Source organism: Protopterus annectens, chromosome 1.part1, assembly GCF_019279795.1.
Source record: "Protopterus annectens isolate FY-2018-M chromosome 1.part1, PAN1.0, whole genome shotgun sequence".
Lineage (NCBI taxonomy): Eukaryota > Metazoa > Chordata > Ceratodontiformes > Protopteridae > Protopterus > Protopterus annectens.
Window position 1 is genome coordinate 84,133,452 of NC_056726.1, and position 18,689 is coordinate 84,152,140.

General features: G+C 38.0%; 1 protein-coding gene across 1 annotated transcript in view; it reads right to left on the reverse strand.

Annotated features, from left to right (window-relative positions):
- Positions 1–18,689, reverse strand: part of IMPG1 (interphotoreceptor matrix proteoglycan 1) — a 1,456,118-nt gene that overhangs the window by 1,006,985 nt on the left and 430,444 nt on the right. The window contains exon 5 of the mRNA XM_044086796.1: positions 12,692–12,762. Coding sequence (XP_043942731.1) covers positions 12,692–12,762 — 71 coding nt within the window. The remainder of the gene's footprint in view (positions 1–12,691; positions 12,763–18,689) is intronic.

Here is an 18,689-nt window from a genome sequence, read left to right on the forward strand (position 1 = left end):
TAATGACTGACTCAGTATCTGTTCTTTAGTTTTAGTTTACTTATGGAGATTATTTCTTATCTCAAAGTATGGGTATACGTATGAAGTGGGGCTGTCCTATTCCTTAAGTTCTTTGTCTATTCTTACTACACTCCCTGTAACAGAACTTGTGTTCCCACTGAGCTTACATGAAAGTAACATGGCTTTTCAGGAAGTCATCCAAGTCAGCATTTCATCAGTATTCTCATGTGATGTGTGGGTCATGGCCTTTCACCTTCATCTAATTCATCTTCTAAAAAAACCTCACAAAAACAAATTTCTTCCACTGGGGTATTGGTACTTTTTCTTCAATATTTCCTTATTTTAATACTTATCAGATTCTGTTTCCCTTTTTCTTCAATATAAAGTCATATGTTTCTTCCTACTTCTACAACCATTTCCTTTAGCAATTTCTTAACTATGGGCTTTTTCCCTGTTAGTTCCCTCATTGACTACTTTTATTCTATTATTACTCTACTTGTCCCTTATCAGGCCCATCACTGAGTACAATGCCCCCTTTGGCATGTACCTAACTACTCATATGCGATAGTTGGAATGTCCACAGAGGTTCCTCACCAAGAGTATCCAGGGTATTAACACAGCCCTGTAAAGATCACCTTAGAGCCCTGTGACTATACTCAGTCTCCTACAGGCTGTTGAGAGTCGATCTGTGCTTGACATATAACGCATCTTTAGATCCAGCCCTGATGGAGTTTTTGCACATCTGCAAATGAGCAACACCAGAAACACTAGATCCAGGGGTCTGAAGTTTGCTTGTGACATAAATAGAATAAGCTGGTGAGACAGATATATGTGACAAAGGATCCCCACTCTCTCAAATAATCTCCCCATCCATGTGAAGCAGAATCCATCCCTAATCCTATTCAAATGCAACCTTGACCATTGGATGGGAAATCTCAAAGTAATCCTTGGGCTGGTCCCTATGTCTCTTATAGACTGAGGCTGATAGAAAACATTCCCTAAATTACATTGGAAGGGTAATCATAAATTCATCCCCAGACTGGCCTCCATGTCTCTTATAGACCAAGTACACATTCCCTACCTTACATACCCCCCACATAACATTTTAGCAAACCCCTTCTGACAAACACACCCCTCCTAACACACATACTTACCCCAATTAATAGGGAATGCATGGCTAGGCTTATAAAGGGCCAGCTGATCATTAGCTTAGTATATATCTATGAACATATAATGGACCAACAAAATAGGTGTCATCCCCTTTGAGAATTGACTTGGTCATAAGGAACCTAGCACTTTCATTAACAGTCAGCTATCCTTTATTCACTTTGCATACACTGTTGTTAAGAACTCATTTTATCTAGCCATATTGACCATCACATTTACATCCTAGAGTAAATCCCCATATGGGCACAAAGGTTTAACAGTTCCTTAGCTTGATCAGAAAACTTCTCAGGCACCAGAGATAAGATAGGTAGGACTCATAGCTCTCAACCTATTCCAGCAGGAAATCTGGACAAAGCAATAAATAATGGGGGGACAAAGGGCCAAAAATAGGGACAATTTTTAAATATTGCTTTTGCAACCTTAGAAAGTTGATAGAATAACAGGTTTTGCATTATCATGACTTTTCTGAAGGGTATACAGTAAAAATCTGAAATGTCTGTCATTATTTTCTGATTTTAGTAATCAATGGTTACCCAATCATCTGCCAGTAAACCACAATTTTATGAGAAACAGACCAAATATATGAGGCAAATATCTGGACATTCTGTGATGATCTATACAGTTGAGAGGTATAGCTAGGACTTTAAAAGGTAGCAGATACTCTGCTGGCTTTTTTCTGTTAATTAATTAGTTGCTAAGTAGTACTGAAGCAGAGACAGAAATTTTGGTTAGAGAAAAAAACTCAAATAGAACACAGTTTATGTTAACATATTTGCAACGGTCCCCAGTGATGCACAAGAATAAAGTCTGTTGCACCTGTAGCTGTCTTCAAGATGAAGTTGTTTTACAGGAACAATGAAACCATTATGTCATCCTGACCTGGATGGGAGGATGGTATAATTGTTAAGGTGTTTATCTTATAGACAAAAAGATGCAAGGTTTGATTCTCACATGGAGTAATTGGCTAGGCTTAAAATGACTCACAAGGGCAGTTAGCCTAGTACTAATCTATGAACCTATGAAAAATACTCATTTGCAGCAAATCTCTGGTTATCAGAAGTAGAATTCAATTTATTTTCTCTAGTGCTCATAGATACTTTTACAGAGTTTGTAGAAAAACAAAACTTACATAAGTCAGTCATGTTCAACAGTGTCTTTGGATTCTGGATCTATATCATATGAGTGAATTGCACAAATTGCGAACGCTCATAATATCAAACTTACATGACCTCAAACTTCCTATTGTGGGGGGCTGCATCCCCCACACCCCCTGCTAAATATATATTCCAACTCTGAGATTGCACTACAGTGAGGAAAGGGCAAATATCCCATTCTTCACTGTACCGCAATCTCAGAAAAAGCAGTTTGAGGTCCGGTACGTTCGATATTATGAGCGTTCGCAATTTGTGCGATTCACTCATATGATATAGACCTTTGGATTCTATGGTTTGTACCAAAACAAGACCTAGAACATCAGTCCTTTTCACCAGAGCTCGTAGATTCTTTGCACACAGAGGTTTGCAGTAAATGGGTTGCGATTACCATTCCTTATGTGTAAGGTTTGCATCTTGGTTCCTTCTTTGCAAATTAAAATATCTAAACAGACACAGGAACTCCTTCTAACTTTCTTCCTGCACAGGCATGTAATCCTCTCAAAACCCTTTTGCTGTATAATCTTTCTAAGCATAGAGGTCAGTAATCTGTATCTACCTAGGGTGATGGCTCTGAGTTAGTTCCCAAAGACTTCCTACTTTTTCATAGGTTCATAGGTCTGTACTAGGATAATGTCCCTGGAGCCTATATAAGTCTAGCCCAAGAAGATACTTCTGGCAACGTGCCACCCAAAGTTAGTTCCCAGTGCCCCTGTTAAGCAAGGCCACTGAAGTGATCCCTGAGGTGAACTTCCTGTTGGCCACCCACTCGTCAAAATTTCTCTTAAAGAGGGCCAGTGATGTGCTCTACTTGATGTGAATGGGAAGTTTGTTCCAGAGTATGGGAAGTCTCTGGGTTAGGAACCTTTCCCTCCAGCATGTTCTGTTTATTGTGGTAATGAGGTTAAGGTCCCCGGAGGATGTGGCATGGAGGGATTTGGATTTCTTTAGGTGTAGCATATCTAGCAGCTCTGGGTCAGACATGGCTTTGTAGGTCAAGCAGAGATCGCCTTTAAGTAGGAGATAAGAGACAGAGTATAGCTGGAGTTTTTGAGTCTGTCCATATATGGCATGTTTCTAAGGCCTAAGATCCTCTTAGTGAGGTATTTTTGTGTCCTTTCCAGTTGTTGTAAGTGTCTAGTGAGGTACATACAAAATGGGGCGTTGTATTCTATAATAGGTCTAGTAAGGGACAAGTAGAGAGGGATTATGACCTCTTTCTTCCTGGATGAGAAACCTTTTGTAATGAGATGTGCCACAAAGAAGGACTGACTACAGTGGCAATGTGGTTATCAAAGGAAAGGTTGCTATCAACCTGTGTCCCCAGGTCTCTTATCACAACTTCGATGTTTAGTGGATTGCCGCCCATGTTATGTAACATAACATGTATGTTATGTATGTATGCTTAGCAATCCCATTCATATTACATCACAGTGTTTCTTTGGCTCAGTGGAAGCCCATGGAAGATATACAAATAACCCATTAAAGACAAGCCAGAAATTCAGATGCATGGCTTCTGAATGCCCATAACTTTTGATTTTTTCTTTTTAAAGATTTACTTGAGAATTCATGCCAGTAAAGCCAAACTCACTAGCTGTAGCTTAAATACTGATATGTCCTTAATGGGTTATTTGCATATATCCCATATGACTCCTTACGCAGTGAAGATTCTAGGTTTGTTGAGTCTTGTAGTTTTACGAAATGGTTTGTCTGTATGAGCTTGTTACCATTTTTTGGATGTTATTTGGAATATTTTAGTTACCCTGATACTATGAACATCAAGCTTGTTTTTAAGCTTTGTGTTTCTATAGTATAGCAGTCAACCTACGCTATATTAATGAGCTCATAAAAAGTGGCAAAAACATAACATTTTTACAGCTAGTGGGTTTGGCTTTATTGGCCTAAATCTGCAGTGAAGTACGTTCTTTTTAGTCTTTGTTTGCTTTTTCAGTATACACACAAATACACACACATACATACACACACATATATATATATATATATATATATATATATATATATATATATATAAAATATATATATATATATATATATATATATATATATACCTATATACGTACGTACAGATCAATGGATATTTATATTCCCCTGGATGTCATGTTTCATTTTAGAAGGGCAACTTTTTTTTTATTTTCTTTTGTAAAAGACTAACATCCAATGGATTTCAAAAGCATAAATGCTTAGGGTGCATGTCACCCCATTTGTTTGCTTATTGTCCGGTGTGGAGTACTGTTCTACCTAGACTATTTTCAGGCTCTGTGCTTGGTCACAAGCAAGAGGAAGTAAAAGTAAGTTAATACATATTCTTACAGTAAGACATTAAATGATGGATAGATGCATAAATCAGCACACAAGATAACTAAATAAGCAAAGAGTCATAGTGTTACATACCAGTGCATCAAGACGGGATACAAGAATCGTCAATAGAAGTAAAAAGGTAGTTGCATGGCAATGCTTATTAAAGGGAAGGAGGGGGTGTAGCTGCATATGTGTTATGAAAAGGTAACATGAGTCCAAGAAGGTATTAAGAAGGTAAGCAAGGTGACTGAAAGCAAAACAGTGTAGAGCAGAAAGTGAAGAGATGGATGATGTATCTTAATTAGACTACATCTGATCCTAAAAATAGGGCTGTAGCAGTCCTCAAACTGTATAGACTAATAAAGACTAATGTAGTCCTATGCTTGTTTCCAGAACAGGAATTGGGGTCATCACCCTGTAAAATTTGGAATATATGGACCTGAATAACATGGAGGTAAAAACTCTAATCAGTGGAATAGTCCTTAAAGCTAGTGTGATTACATGTGAGGCTTCACTTCTAAAAAAATGAGGCACTGCATGGGTGGACCTAGGCCCATCATTTGGGTAGAGATGTTAGCAGGCTGAGAAGGAGTAGTGGGTGCACCAGCCGCAAACCATAGCCATGTAGAGTGGTGTAATGTTGCAGCCATCCTCTTCCTATGCAGAGGGTGGCTCCAGCATACGTGTACGTCTGAACTGTGTTTTGTTTGTGCAGCACCACTGCTTGCTGTCTCTTTAGGGTCCATGTTAAAGTAATGAATGACCAAAATGTCGAATGGCAGTATATCAAAACGCACATCACAGAACCAATGTTTCATCAAAATGCAATTAAAAGAAAAAAAAAACAGCTTTTTGCAGGGGGCAAGCCTTCTGCATTTACCACACCCTCTGTATATTATATATACTAACTCCAAGATCACTCCACATTGGGAAAAGGGTGAACATCCATTTCCAAGAAACATCAGCATTTCTGTGAAAATTCAGTTTGATGATGTGAGCTCTGATGTACTGCCATTTGAACTTGTCATTCAATACTGTAACATAGACCCCTCTCTGTTGTGTCAAACTGTACAATGTGTGTAGAACAGAGTTTTTATAATTTTATGTACATGGTTTTCACTAGCTTTAGGGCCTGCCAACTCCATCTGAACATTATTACTGGTACTTCTGGGAAGTTAAGTACCTGCAGTACTAGTTCGCACATTAAGGTAGAACAGCTGGGATGACCAGCTTTAAGAGTTTTATATAGTTATGCAGTGGGCTTGGCAGTTGCCAGAATACACCAGGAAGAGGTAATAAGGATAATTATCAGATAGTGCTCGTGAATCTCCGGATCTCGTCCTGGAATAGCAGGTATCTTAAACAGTTAACGCACTGGCACAGAATCAGTTAGTGTGGTATGTACTCTGCCCCTTGGTATGATCTCATACCAAGAGTCAAGGTGAAATTTACTAAGGGAAAAGCATTAAAGGAACATGGAAGCTCTCTACTGATCTAGCCCAAATGTTTTTCAATCTGGCTCTGTATTTGTAGGAAAGTAAAGCAGCTGCAAAATATGCATTTCATTTCCATCTCTTTGAGGCTTTAACAAATCTAAAAATAGTATTGTAAATGAGCCCCATCGTTTTGTTGCTGTTGGGAAAAAGAATGAATTTATACAAATATTGAACTGATACATATAACCTGTTAAAAGTATTTGTTTTTGTTTACTTAAAATATGTGGAATTTTTTTCCAAGTGCCTTGGTTATTTAATAAAAATTTCAAGTTGCACATATATAAATATATTGCTTATTTTACACATAAGCAAATAATAATAACCTTTTCCTTTCTGTTATGATATTCTGCTGACTTCTTTTGTTATTTAGTTATTTTAATTTAAGACAAATGAAAACATGAGTTTTAGTTCTATTTTTGCACATTTTGCCTTTTTGTATTTGAAATAACCTATCCAATTTTGTTATAGATTAGCCTTCCCCCTCCCATGGTTGATAATTATATATTACCCCTAATGAGAATAACTGGCATCATACCATTGATAATTTGATGGGATCTACACATGGGATAAAGCATTCAGGATCTACATCTGTCCATTAGTAATACACATGTTGGTCCTGGGTTCAATTTTCTGTTTCCCATCCATAGATCTAAGTTATGCTTGAACATGGACAATGATGAACTTTGTTTAATTTGGAGGGGTATTCTGTTGCAGAGCAGCAGTATTCTTTGCAAGATATACCTATTCACATCAAACCATTCTGCAGATGTTGCAGAAGAGGTTTATATCCCTAGATTGAGTATTACTGATGTCATTTGACTTGCTCATGTGCAGTAAATCCATCAGTAATGGGTTGGAGGATGCCTTGTATGGCAGACACAGGTCATATTTTAGCAGTCTGTAGGATACTGAGTATAATGACAGGGCTTTGAGTTGGTCCATGTAGTACATGTTGGTTAGGCCTTATATCATTTTAAAACCAGTAAAATGAAGTGGCACCACCATGGAGTAAATGTTCCAGTGATGTAAAAAATAAAAATAATGTAGAAGGTATAGGACATTCACAGGAACAAACCACAGCTATCATTTCCTGTAAAAGTCCATTAAATAACCCCCCCCCCTCCTTTTACACACACACATTCTCTTTATATATTCATATTTTTATATATGTACATTTATTTATTCATGTCTTTTATATATATATATAGATAGATATATATATATATATATATATATGTATATATAGATAGATATATGTGTGTGTGTGTGTGTGTGTGTGTGTGTGTGTGTGTGAATTGTTATTTATTTATTCAGCCTTCACCTACAAATATATTTTTATATTTTGTATTTAGATGCAAGGCATCATTTTTGAAAGTGGTTTTTACTGACTTTACATACTGCCATGATAATTTTATAATGACAAGAGATGTTTTAAGGATTGTTTTTAACATGGAAGAATTTTGTAAGAACATTGATTATTATAAAAATACTGTTTTATGTAGATATATATATATATATATATTTATATAGATATATATATATATATATTTATATATTTTTATAGTTCAGGAAATGATGTCAGCATGAGTAATTTTACTGAATCAATGAATAATTCATGAGGAGGCCTATATAAGAGAGGCTGTATGTATGCATACATTTGTATTTGTTTGGTCTGAAGAAGCCTTGTAGGTGAAAGCGCTTACCATTTTTGTTAATAAAAGTGTTTTTTTGATTATATGGTGTGATTAACAGAATTGTGTTTGCACCCGGAGATTTATACTACAACAGTGGAGAGACTTTTTATCATCTAAAGATTTTTTGCTAGCTGTGGTTTGTTCCTGTGAATGTCCTATACCTTATATCATTTTAGTACGGTATCTCTATTGGTGTTCCAGTTGTTGCATGTGTCTGGACAGATACATGCCAAAGGGGGCATTGTATTTAATGATTGATATAATGAGGACTGAGTAAAGGGTGACAAAGACATCCCTAAATCTAGACACAATCCCTTTGTTTATAAGCTGTTCAGTATAGAAGGACTTTCTTACAACAATGGACACATGTTGGTTAAAAGTCATGTCACTGTCCACATAAATTCCCAAATCCAGAACAACTGGATTAGCTCTTAGGGATATATTGTCAATAGGGTAGTTCCCTGGGGTAGATGACTTCCTATAGAATGCAATAATGCATTTTATTGCATTTAGTTTCAGTCCATGATTTTGGCACCAGTTATTTATTTGGGGCAAACCTTTTGGCAAGATGGCTAAGTCATTAGGGGATGCAATGATTGTTCCTAGCTTGCATTTGCCTGCAAAATTAGTCACCTATTTGCTGTTACTTCAGAAAAGTAGATGCCAAAGAGGAGAGGTCCTAGGACAGAACCCTGGGGACTCCACTGGTGATTAGGCTCTTTGTGGAGGTAATGTCACATATTTTGATTATCTGTGTCCTATATGTGAGCCTGAGGGGGGGAATTGTGTCAAAAGATTTGGTCATGTCGAGATATGCAGTGTGTACTCTTTTACCTTCATCCATTGCTTTGGTGACCTTTTCAAAAAATCTACCAAGTTGAGTAGGCATGACTTGTCCTTGATGAAACCAAAGCTGAGATGGGTCCAGTGTCTCGAGGTTTCCTATGTCCTGAATGATTGGTTCAATGATAAGTCTTTCCATGGCTTTATATATGAGGCTGGTCAGACTTATGGATCTGTAATTGCCTCGGACTGTGGAAGGTCCTCCCTTATGCAGGGAAATAACTGTAGCTGTTCTCCATTTGCTTCGTACAAAACTGTGTGGAGGCTGAGTTTGAACGGTGTTGTTAGGAGTGTAGTTAAATCATGTGTCATGATATTTAAGATCCATCCAGGGATACTGTCAGTACCCATCCAGGGATATTGTCAGAGCCCATCAATGCAGCATTTTTAGCTTTTGATAACATTTTTAGACAGATTCATCTATATCTTGAGGGACAGATGGAGGGGAAAGAAGGATTGGGAGGGTGGCTTAATGGCTAAGGTGTTTGCCTTACAAGCACAAGGTGCAGGATTTGAGTCTCACAAGGGATAACTGGATAGGCTTAAAATGGCTTGCAAGGGCAGTTAGCTTAGTACTAAACTATGAACTTATAAATTTATCAGCCATTAGGTTCAGTATAGATAACATCTTTCACAATCAGCTCAGCACATTGCTGTGTTGTGCTTTTGAGATTATGAACATAAATGAAAAAATGCCTTGTGATTGTCTTTGGGTTGGGTAGCTATTTTAGCCTCAAAGCTGGCTTTGGTGGATTTTATTAAGCTCCTGAATTGCTGGTTTATTTCAGTGACAAGGGCTCTAACATTCTGGGAATTTCTTTTTTTACTCATGGTCAAAATTCTTTTCCTTTTGTTATAAAGCTTGCTGATATTATAGTTTACCATGTGGGTTAATTTCTGGGGTTTGCCCTACACTTGTTCCTACATTGAATAGCTGCATCTATGTAGCTGTTTATATGCTGGTAGTATGTGGTGGTGCACATAAGTTAACGGAGTTTGGTGGGAATTTGAAGATGGCAATGTATCACTTGGAGTAGGTAGTTTGTGTTAAAGAAAGTTCTAAAGATAACTTGGGTGGAAGGGATCTCTGGTTTCATTGGATAGTCTGACTAATTGTTACAGGACATTTATATTGACAAAGTCCAGGAATCTGTGCACTGGTAGTGGCGGAGACTTCCCAGTCTGTAGTTGGATAGTTTAAATCACCTAGGAAAATTATATTGGGTTTAATACTGAGTGATTCCAATTCCTGTAGACAGGCTTTGTGGCTTTCTTGTGTTATAAAGGGAGGCCTTTAGCTGGCTAATATATGGTGTGGGACCTTTCTGATGGCTATTTGGACATGGCGAAACTCTAGTGCACATTACCTAAAAAAGACACCATGGGGTGGACAACCAATAACTGAAATCCTAGGAGGACAGATGAAGGCCATCCCTGGTAAAGCAGAATGGTCTATCAGTCATATCCTCCCAGGCTGACAAATACTGGGCCTCTTTGAATATCAACAAAATCTAAGGCAATTACTGAAGTCAGTTATTTTTTGCTCATATTGCTGCAACATCCTTGGAGAAGGTAGAATGCCGATGAATGCTAGGCTCATACCTACCTTGGGCATATAGCTTGAGAGCTCCATCATGTCTCTCTTCGTATAGTCTAGGGAGGTTCACCTGAAGTCATTGACAATGGCATGGAGTATGATAGAGTTATACTGGTATTTGTTGTTCAAATTGAGATACACACCGTTACTGCCCCTCTTCTACCCAGCTCATTATATGCCTCTTCCACCTTCATTAACCTTCTTACCAATAATTTAATAAAGCTTGAAGAATAATTTGCAGCAAACCTTCCCAAAAGAACTCACCACTGCACTGCACTAAAAAGCTAAACCAGATGGAATTTCATAGCCACCTCAACTGTCTCCATATTAGGACCACTCGTGCAATCTTTTATTATTTCACTAAATGTCCTTCTCTCAGTTCTCTTATCCAGTGGTATATGCCAAGCAGACACATCCTCTTCACTGAAAAATACCTCACATTCCAAAGTAAATCCCTGAATTTTCAGGGGGATACTGTCCATGGCTCCAAAGTGAAGAATATACTCCCTCAAGAACTTATACTGACGTGAAGTATACAGACCTTTAAACATATTCTAAAATCCCACCTCCTCATCACCTAGCTATGCCAATGTGGCTACCTTCCTGGCTGGTTTAATCTCCCTTTCTCTCCTTCTAGTCTCCTGTCTACCTTAATAACTACCTAACTTCAGATGCACCATGTTTCTTCTCTTATCTCTACTTAAACCCTGTAAATGAGTATTAAACTTTTTGAATCACTTTTCCTTCATATCTCTCTGAATTATTTCTCTTTTTTCTGTTCTATTCCTCCTCAACTGAACCTGTCTGTATTCTCTAAACTTAATCTTTTAGCATTTTATAATGACCCAGTTTTACAATGCAGTTACCTATTGTTACTATCTTTTCTATGGTGTTCTGTATTTTCTCAAATTCACTGTTAATAAATATATAAGTATACAAACAGAAACACAGACAACATTTCCATATCCTTGTAATCCAAAGATAAAAAAGAGAATAAATCCTTCTACACTGTAAACAAACAAACAAACAACAACAACAAAAACAGAAAAGGTACTGATACCCCAGTACCCCTTATCTAAACCTAAAACATCTCCTAAACCCAAAAAAGCACTTATTTTAATGTAAAAATGTTAAAACAACAAAAATATAAATAATTAAACAGAAACATATATTGTATTTCCAATTAGCAACACTATATATTGCACATGAAAATCTACCTATAACCATTCAATAACAACACTGTCCATGAGATGAATCCACTAAAGTATAAACCTTGGCCCTAGATGATTGTCACAGCTGTAACCAATTCATATTAGAATGAAAAACAGTTACAATAAAATAATAAAAAAAAACAATGAAAAAACAATAATAGCAACCAGTCAGAAAACTACATTTTCATAGTAGTGCAAATAATTTATCTTAAAGAAATATGTTGTACTGTAGGCATAGCAGACTCAGTTCATGACTTGTGGCTTTACCAGTCATCATCAAACTCATTTTCTTTACATCTACAGTCCACAGCATTCCATGTATTGTACACAAGGCCACACTCTCTCTCTCTTTCTCTCTCTGTATACATACATACATACACCCACACACACACACACACACACACACACACACACACACACACACACACACACACACACACATACATATATATAGAATAGATATAGATATATATATATATAGAACAGATATAGATATATACACACACATATTGTTTACTATCATATATTCGGATTCACTGCTTTTGAATGTTCGAAAATCAGAACACCGAACACAGAAAATTCCAAACTAAATTTCAGTAAAGTCGAATTTCGAACATGTCGACTTTACTAAAATGCTCACATTCGCTCAGCATTAAAACACATTTTTGTCAGGGGGGCAAGCCCCCCTGCACCCCCCATGTGGAGGGCTGCATCCCCCACACCCCCTACTTATATATATATATATAAACTCCGAGATCACACTACAGTGAAGGAAAGGGTACATTTCCCAATCCCCACTTTAGTGCAATCTGCACCACAATGTCAAACCTTGTAATAGCGAATGTTCGCTATTACAAGGTTTGGCATTGTGGTGTTTGCATTTTCGGATATCAGGTTTCGCAAAAATGTCAAAGTGCAATCGACTATGTGATAGCAAACGTACATATATACTATATATATATATATATATATATATATATATATATATATATGTATACACATATATAATATATATATATATATATATATATATATATATATATATATATATACACATATATATATATATATATATATATATATATATATATATGGGTTTTCATTCATTTATTCCATTTCCATGACACAGAGAATTAAATATGTCAGCTAATAAAATGGCTGGCGAACCATATGCATAACTGAAGTGATGTTACGTAAACTGACAAAATGGTACCTGTGATTACTGCAGGGATCTCCTCTGTCTCATTGCTTGCCAGTTTCATCACTGTAGTAGCTTTTTTATCCCTATAAAAAGACAAAAATAAATGAATATCAATGGTAAAAATTCTGAGGTAGCAGTTACTTTATTTTGTTGGTGAACATTTTAATAAGTTGAATAAAAGTAAGAGACATTCAGAAATGTTCATGTTCAAGCACTTTTGTAATATAATTTCCAGTCAGTTCTTTTAAAATGGAGAATGGCTATAACTCTACTGGACATAGTTCATCATCTGCTACAGTAATTTTATGTTCTTCCACTCTTTTTCACATATAGTTCTCTTTATCACACTTAAATAGATGACAGTAATTTGGAAATGACATGTGAAAGGCTAATTACACACTTGAGTTGCCCTGTGATGCATTATGTGAACCTGTGTGGCTCTGTCTGCCTACTAAATGTACTAAAATCTGAACATCTGCTACCATCTTTAAAATCAAAAGGAAGGGAGCTACTAGTAATTGTTCCTTTTTGAGGCTGAATATTAAAAACTACTTCCATCTCTGTTATAATTTAGTTTTATTAACCTTTTAATTATTCTGTTTGTTGGCAATGATTCATTTACAAGTATTATATTTCAAGAAAGGAACATTGAATTCTAAAATATTTTTAATTCTGCTGTGTAAATCAAATCTGTCATCTGAGTTTAAGAGTTGTACAAGTGGCAGATGGAACCAGTTTTTAAATATACAACTGTGAATATAAAATATTAGGAAATTAATTTATTATAGGTTGTCATACAGGACAGATATAACTGCTGTATAATGTATCTAGGTATATTCATTTTTTTGCGTAGTTCATCTATGGGAAAAATATCCTGGCACTCAAGAATGTTAAGCAACTTCATTACGTCCACATATTATTTAAATGACTGACATGATTAAGACCTAGGGTTCTAGCTTCATACTCCAGTACTTTAATCACCACATAGTACTTTGCAGTAATAGGTAGTCTACAAATTATCTACTACAAAGGCACTAGATATAATCCCTTTTCATCGTTTGTTTTCCTAATCTTTTCTACCGTATTTTATTTCCTTTGTGTTTTGTCAGCGTTCTTGTGCACTGTTGTACCTTTATCTCTGATTGTTTTGCTGTTCTTATTTGACTTAGAACTCTCTCTCTCTCTCTTTCTGAGTCACACATAGGATCATACAAGGTTACTAGGCTAATGGCCCTGGGGCCCTTACAAGCCTAGCCAAGAGTTTATCCCCAAAAAAGAAACCTCAGTCAGCACCTATCACCCCTGTCGGTGAGGGACATAGGTGAAACCCCTGGGACACATTTTTGGTTTCCTATCCACTCATCAAGGTTGCATTTGAAGAGGGTCAGTGAGGTACTCTTTTTGATGTGCATGGGAAGTCTATTCCAGAGATGGGGCAGCCTCTTGGAGACAAACCTGTCTGTTCAGCAGATTTTGTTGATGTTGCATAATAGATTTAGGCCTATCGAGCGGGTAATGCACAAGGAGTTAGACTTATGTATATGGAGCATCTAGTAGGGCAGGGTCCAATATTGCCTTGTAGGCGAGACACAGATCACCTCTGAGCAATCTGTATGATACTTGGTAGAGTGATAGTGATTTAAGCCTGTCCACATAGGATAGGTGTTGGAGGCCAGGATTCTCTTTGTGAGGTATTTCTGTGGCCTTTCCAGTTAGTGCAGGTATCTGGAGAGGTACATACCAAATGGGACATTATACTCAATTATAGGTCTAATAAGGGAGGAGTACAGAGAGGTAATAACCTCCTTTTGACTGGATGCAATCCCTTTACCTATAAGATGATGAACCATGTAAAAGGCTTTTCTGACCACCGCCGCCACATGATGGTCAAATGTGAGATTGCTGTCAACCCGAGTACCCAGGTTTCTCACCACAGGTTGTGTGCTTAGGGGGTTGCCGTTGATGTGGTAATCAGCAGGGGTCATGTTTTTGCTGAATGGCATGATAATACATTTTTTTTTGCATTTAACTTAAGACCATGACTTTGGCACCAGTTATTTGTAGCTGTGAGACCCTTTTGCAGTATGTTAACATCAATTGGCGAGTCAATGACAGCACCCATCTTACAGTCATCTGCAAACTTGGTTATCCAAAGGCCCTTTGTCTTTGCTTGGACCTCTGAGAAGTATATGCCAAACAGTAGGGGTCCCCTGGGGAGCACCACTAGTGACAGGTCTGCTGTCAGAGGTGGCAACACCTGTTCTGACATTGTGGATCCTGTCTGTGAGCCAGTTGTCCACCCATCTGACTAGATAGGGATTAACACCAAGTTGTGTTAGCTTTTTGATGATGCCTGAGTGGGGAATCATGTCAAAGGCCTTGACCATGTCAAGGTAAGCTGTATGTACTGACTTTCCCTCATCCAGGGCCTTGGTGACAGTCTCAAATAAATCAGCTAGGTCCAATAGGCAAGATCTGCCCCTGAGAAATCTGAATTGCATGGTGTCGAGCTCTTAGAGATTGCCTGTGTCTTTGTTTATGAGATCCTTAATAATATGCTCCATGACATAACAGATCAGACTTGTCAAGCTGATGTGGCGATAGTTTCCTGGGTCAGTAGTGGCACCACCTTTGTGCAAATGGATGACAATAGCAGTTCTCCTCTCTGCTGGAATGAAGCCTATAGTTAGGCTGTGGTTGAATAAGGTACTCAATGGCAAAAGCTAGTTCTTGCTAGAGATGGGGCAGAATACAGCCTGGGATGCAATCATGTCCCATGGAAGCTGTTTTCTTTGCCCTGGATAGGGCCGTTAACACTTGATCTACAGAGATGTCAAATATGGGACAAGTATTAGAGATGTTGACCGGGTATTTAGGGTATGATAAGGGGGTGAAGTTTGTGCTGAACCTATCAGCCAGCAGGTTGGCTAAGTCAGCAGGATCAGTGTAAGTGGTATCATTAAGTACTAGTTCGGAACAAACCTGAGCTTTGCCATGGAGGTTTCCTAATGTAACTGAAGAAGTACTTGTGCTTTCCCTTTGTTTTGGAGGCCAGTTTCAACTCATAACTGGCTTTGGAGGTTTTCACTAGTGATCTAATTTGCTTGTCAAGGAAGAGGAGGGAGTTTTTCTGATTTGGAATTTGTTCCTTTTTACCCTTGGACAACAGTTTCTTTCTTTAGTTGTAAAGCCTGTTGATAGGGGATGTCCATCAGACAGGTTTGTGTTTTCTTGAGGAGCAGATTTTAGTCTGTTGGGTATGGCTGAGTCTATGCAGTTTTATAGGTGCTTGTATACTGCATTGACGTATTGTTCAGCATGGTTGTCTGCATCATCTGAGGAGGCCGCTGGTGTGAAGCTGCTGATACCCTTCCTTAGAGGTTGTAGTCAGCTTTTGAGACGTTCTTTAGCCTGGTTATAGCTGGGGAGGGGTTGGGTGGGATAGAAACTTCAAATGAGACAGACCAAAGATCTCATCTCACCAGGGAGGAACATACTATGGGAGTGGTGGAGTGGTCCCCCATGTGGTAATAACCAAGTCCATTATGTTATCTTCCCTTGTGGGGGATATGGAGGGGGGGGGTCTATAGCTGGCTATAATTTGGATGTGTGTCTTGCCAACTGTCAATTGCATCTGAAATAATTCCAGTGTGTCATGTTGGTAAACCAGTCTAGAGGTGTGCCTGTCCTTAATGAAGATAGAGACTCCACCACCCTTAGTCTCTCTGACCTCATTTTGAGGTTGGAAGGTGTGGCATGAGGTACAGCCTGGTAAGGCAGGGGTGCCAAGTTTCCATGACTACACAGACATCGACATCTTCTGGTGTGAGGAGAGCCTCCAGTGAGTGCATTTTCAGATTAAGGCTCCTAGCACTGAGCATTATGACCTTCAATTTGCTTTTTGACAGATCTTTTATGTTGGAAGATTTGTCTTTGGGACATGGCCTAAAAAAGGCAAATGGGTGAGGCAAGAGGTTTGGCCAAGATCCGGAACCCTAGGGGTGACAGGTTGAGGCCATCTCTGGCAAAGCATCTTGGCCTGTCAACCATGTCATCCCAGGCAGACAGATACTAGATCCCCTTAGAAAGACACCAGAAACTAAGCCAATTGTTGAAGTCAAACATTTTTTCTTGGTATTATGGTATCCTTCTTGGTGAAGGTAGGATGCTACTTAGGGCTAGAGTCATACCTGCCTGGAGCACATACTCTGAGAGCTCAATCATGTCTCTCTTCATATAGTATAGTCCAGGGAGGTATGTCTCAAGTCATTCACACCAACATGGATAATGACAGAGTCATTCTTGTACCTGTTGTGGAGAGACTTGAGTGCATGTGTGATGTGGCAGATTCAAGCGTCTGACAAATAGCTGACCATGACCTTCTCCTTGTTGAGCCCGGTGAGGGGAATATCGGTATGTCTCATTATTGAGTTGCCAATGACTAGTATGTTTGGTTTATTGTTATGCCTTATGGGCTGCATTGGTTTATTGTTTTGCCTAATGGGCTGTGTTTGTGAGACACTGGTGCACTGACTACTGTGTGTGATGTGATTAGTGTTGTGTGTGTTTGGAATGTTTGTGAGTATGTTTTGGGGGTCTCTGTTGCTTAGGTAAATTTTTGTTGAGGACCCTTGCATAGGTGGGTGTGTGGCTCGGTGATGTGAGAGGTGTGGTGCTTGTACTGGCAATCTCCTCTTTGTCAGGAGTACTCACTGTGGTATGAGAGAGCATGCATTCCAGCTTACTGATGTAGATGCATCTCTCGCGAGTAGAAGAATTATGTGCTAGGAGAAGGGGACTATCTGTGAACATGAGGCAGTTGCTACACTGTCTCAGTATGCCCATATCGAACAGGCTGGCAGGAGAAATTGATGGGAATTGTCCAGACATAGTTGTCTGAGTACTTGGCAGAATAACTGAGAACAGAGTTTGATAAGAGTTTGTCTGCAAAAACCCTAAAAGTAAAATAAATGGCCCAAAGCACAAGTGCTACAACCAAAACTAAGATGCTTAGAATATTAATCAGGCTACTAACAAGAAGTAATAAGTGCAGGATAAGAGCATTTGTACACTTAAGAGCATGTAGAACAGCAAACTAAGGTAATAAGGTAGAAGACAGTTAAGTAAGAGCAGCTGAATAAGGTATATATATATATATATATATATATATATATATATATATATATATATATTTTTTTTTTTTTTTTTTAGTAGAGAGGGAGGGAACAGAGCAGATTAAGAGACTATAGGGGTTGTCCTTCCCAAGTGCTGTCTCTGTACACAGCAGAAGAAATGGGACTGGTAGGAGTGTCTGAAACCAAAAATATTATCTCACTGTACTCAGCTGAGTGAGGAAATTAGATGGGCCCAGGAAGTGTGTCCCAAAACAGATGTGCGGCAGGGGTGGGCAATTCCAAAGCCACCAAGATTAACACCACAACAAGAACAGGGACGGAGGGTGGGGAACTAACTGCAGAAAGACAGAGACCACAATATTAAATGAATATTCAATGAAACAAACAAATAAAATGCGGTACTAATCGTAAACAATAAAAGTTACACTTTTCACACTTCTAGCAAACTAACTGCAGAAAGACAGAGACCAAAATATTCAATTAATATTCAATGAAACAAATAAATAAAATATGGTACTAATCTTAAACAATAAAAGCTACACTTTTCACACTTCTAGCAAGCTAACTGCAGAAAGACAGAGACCAAAATATTCAATTAATATTCAATGAAACAAATAAAATGCAGTACTAATCTTAAACAATAAAAGTGCAGAGAAAAGTATATTTACAGCTTGTGTGTCCAGTTGATTTTCGCAGATAGATCACAGTCAGCCAACAGCTCAGATGTTGAGCAGAAATAAATCATATAATACATAATTTAGTCATAACATTTTATGTTAGTTAATGTTGGATTAAGGGTGCAAGGGAGTGTTATGATAGCTACAGGAGAAACGATACATGGGTTTTGGAATAAGTACTAAAGTTAAGATGGCACA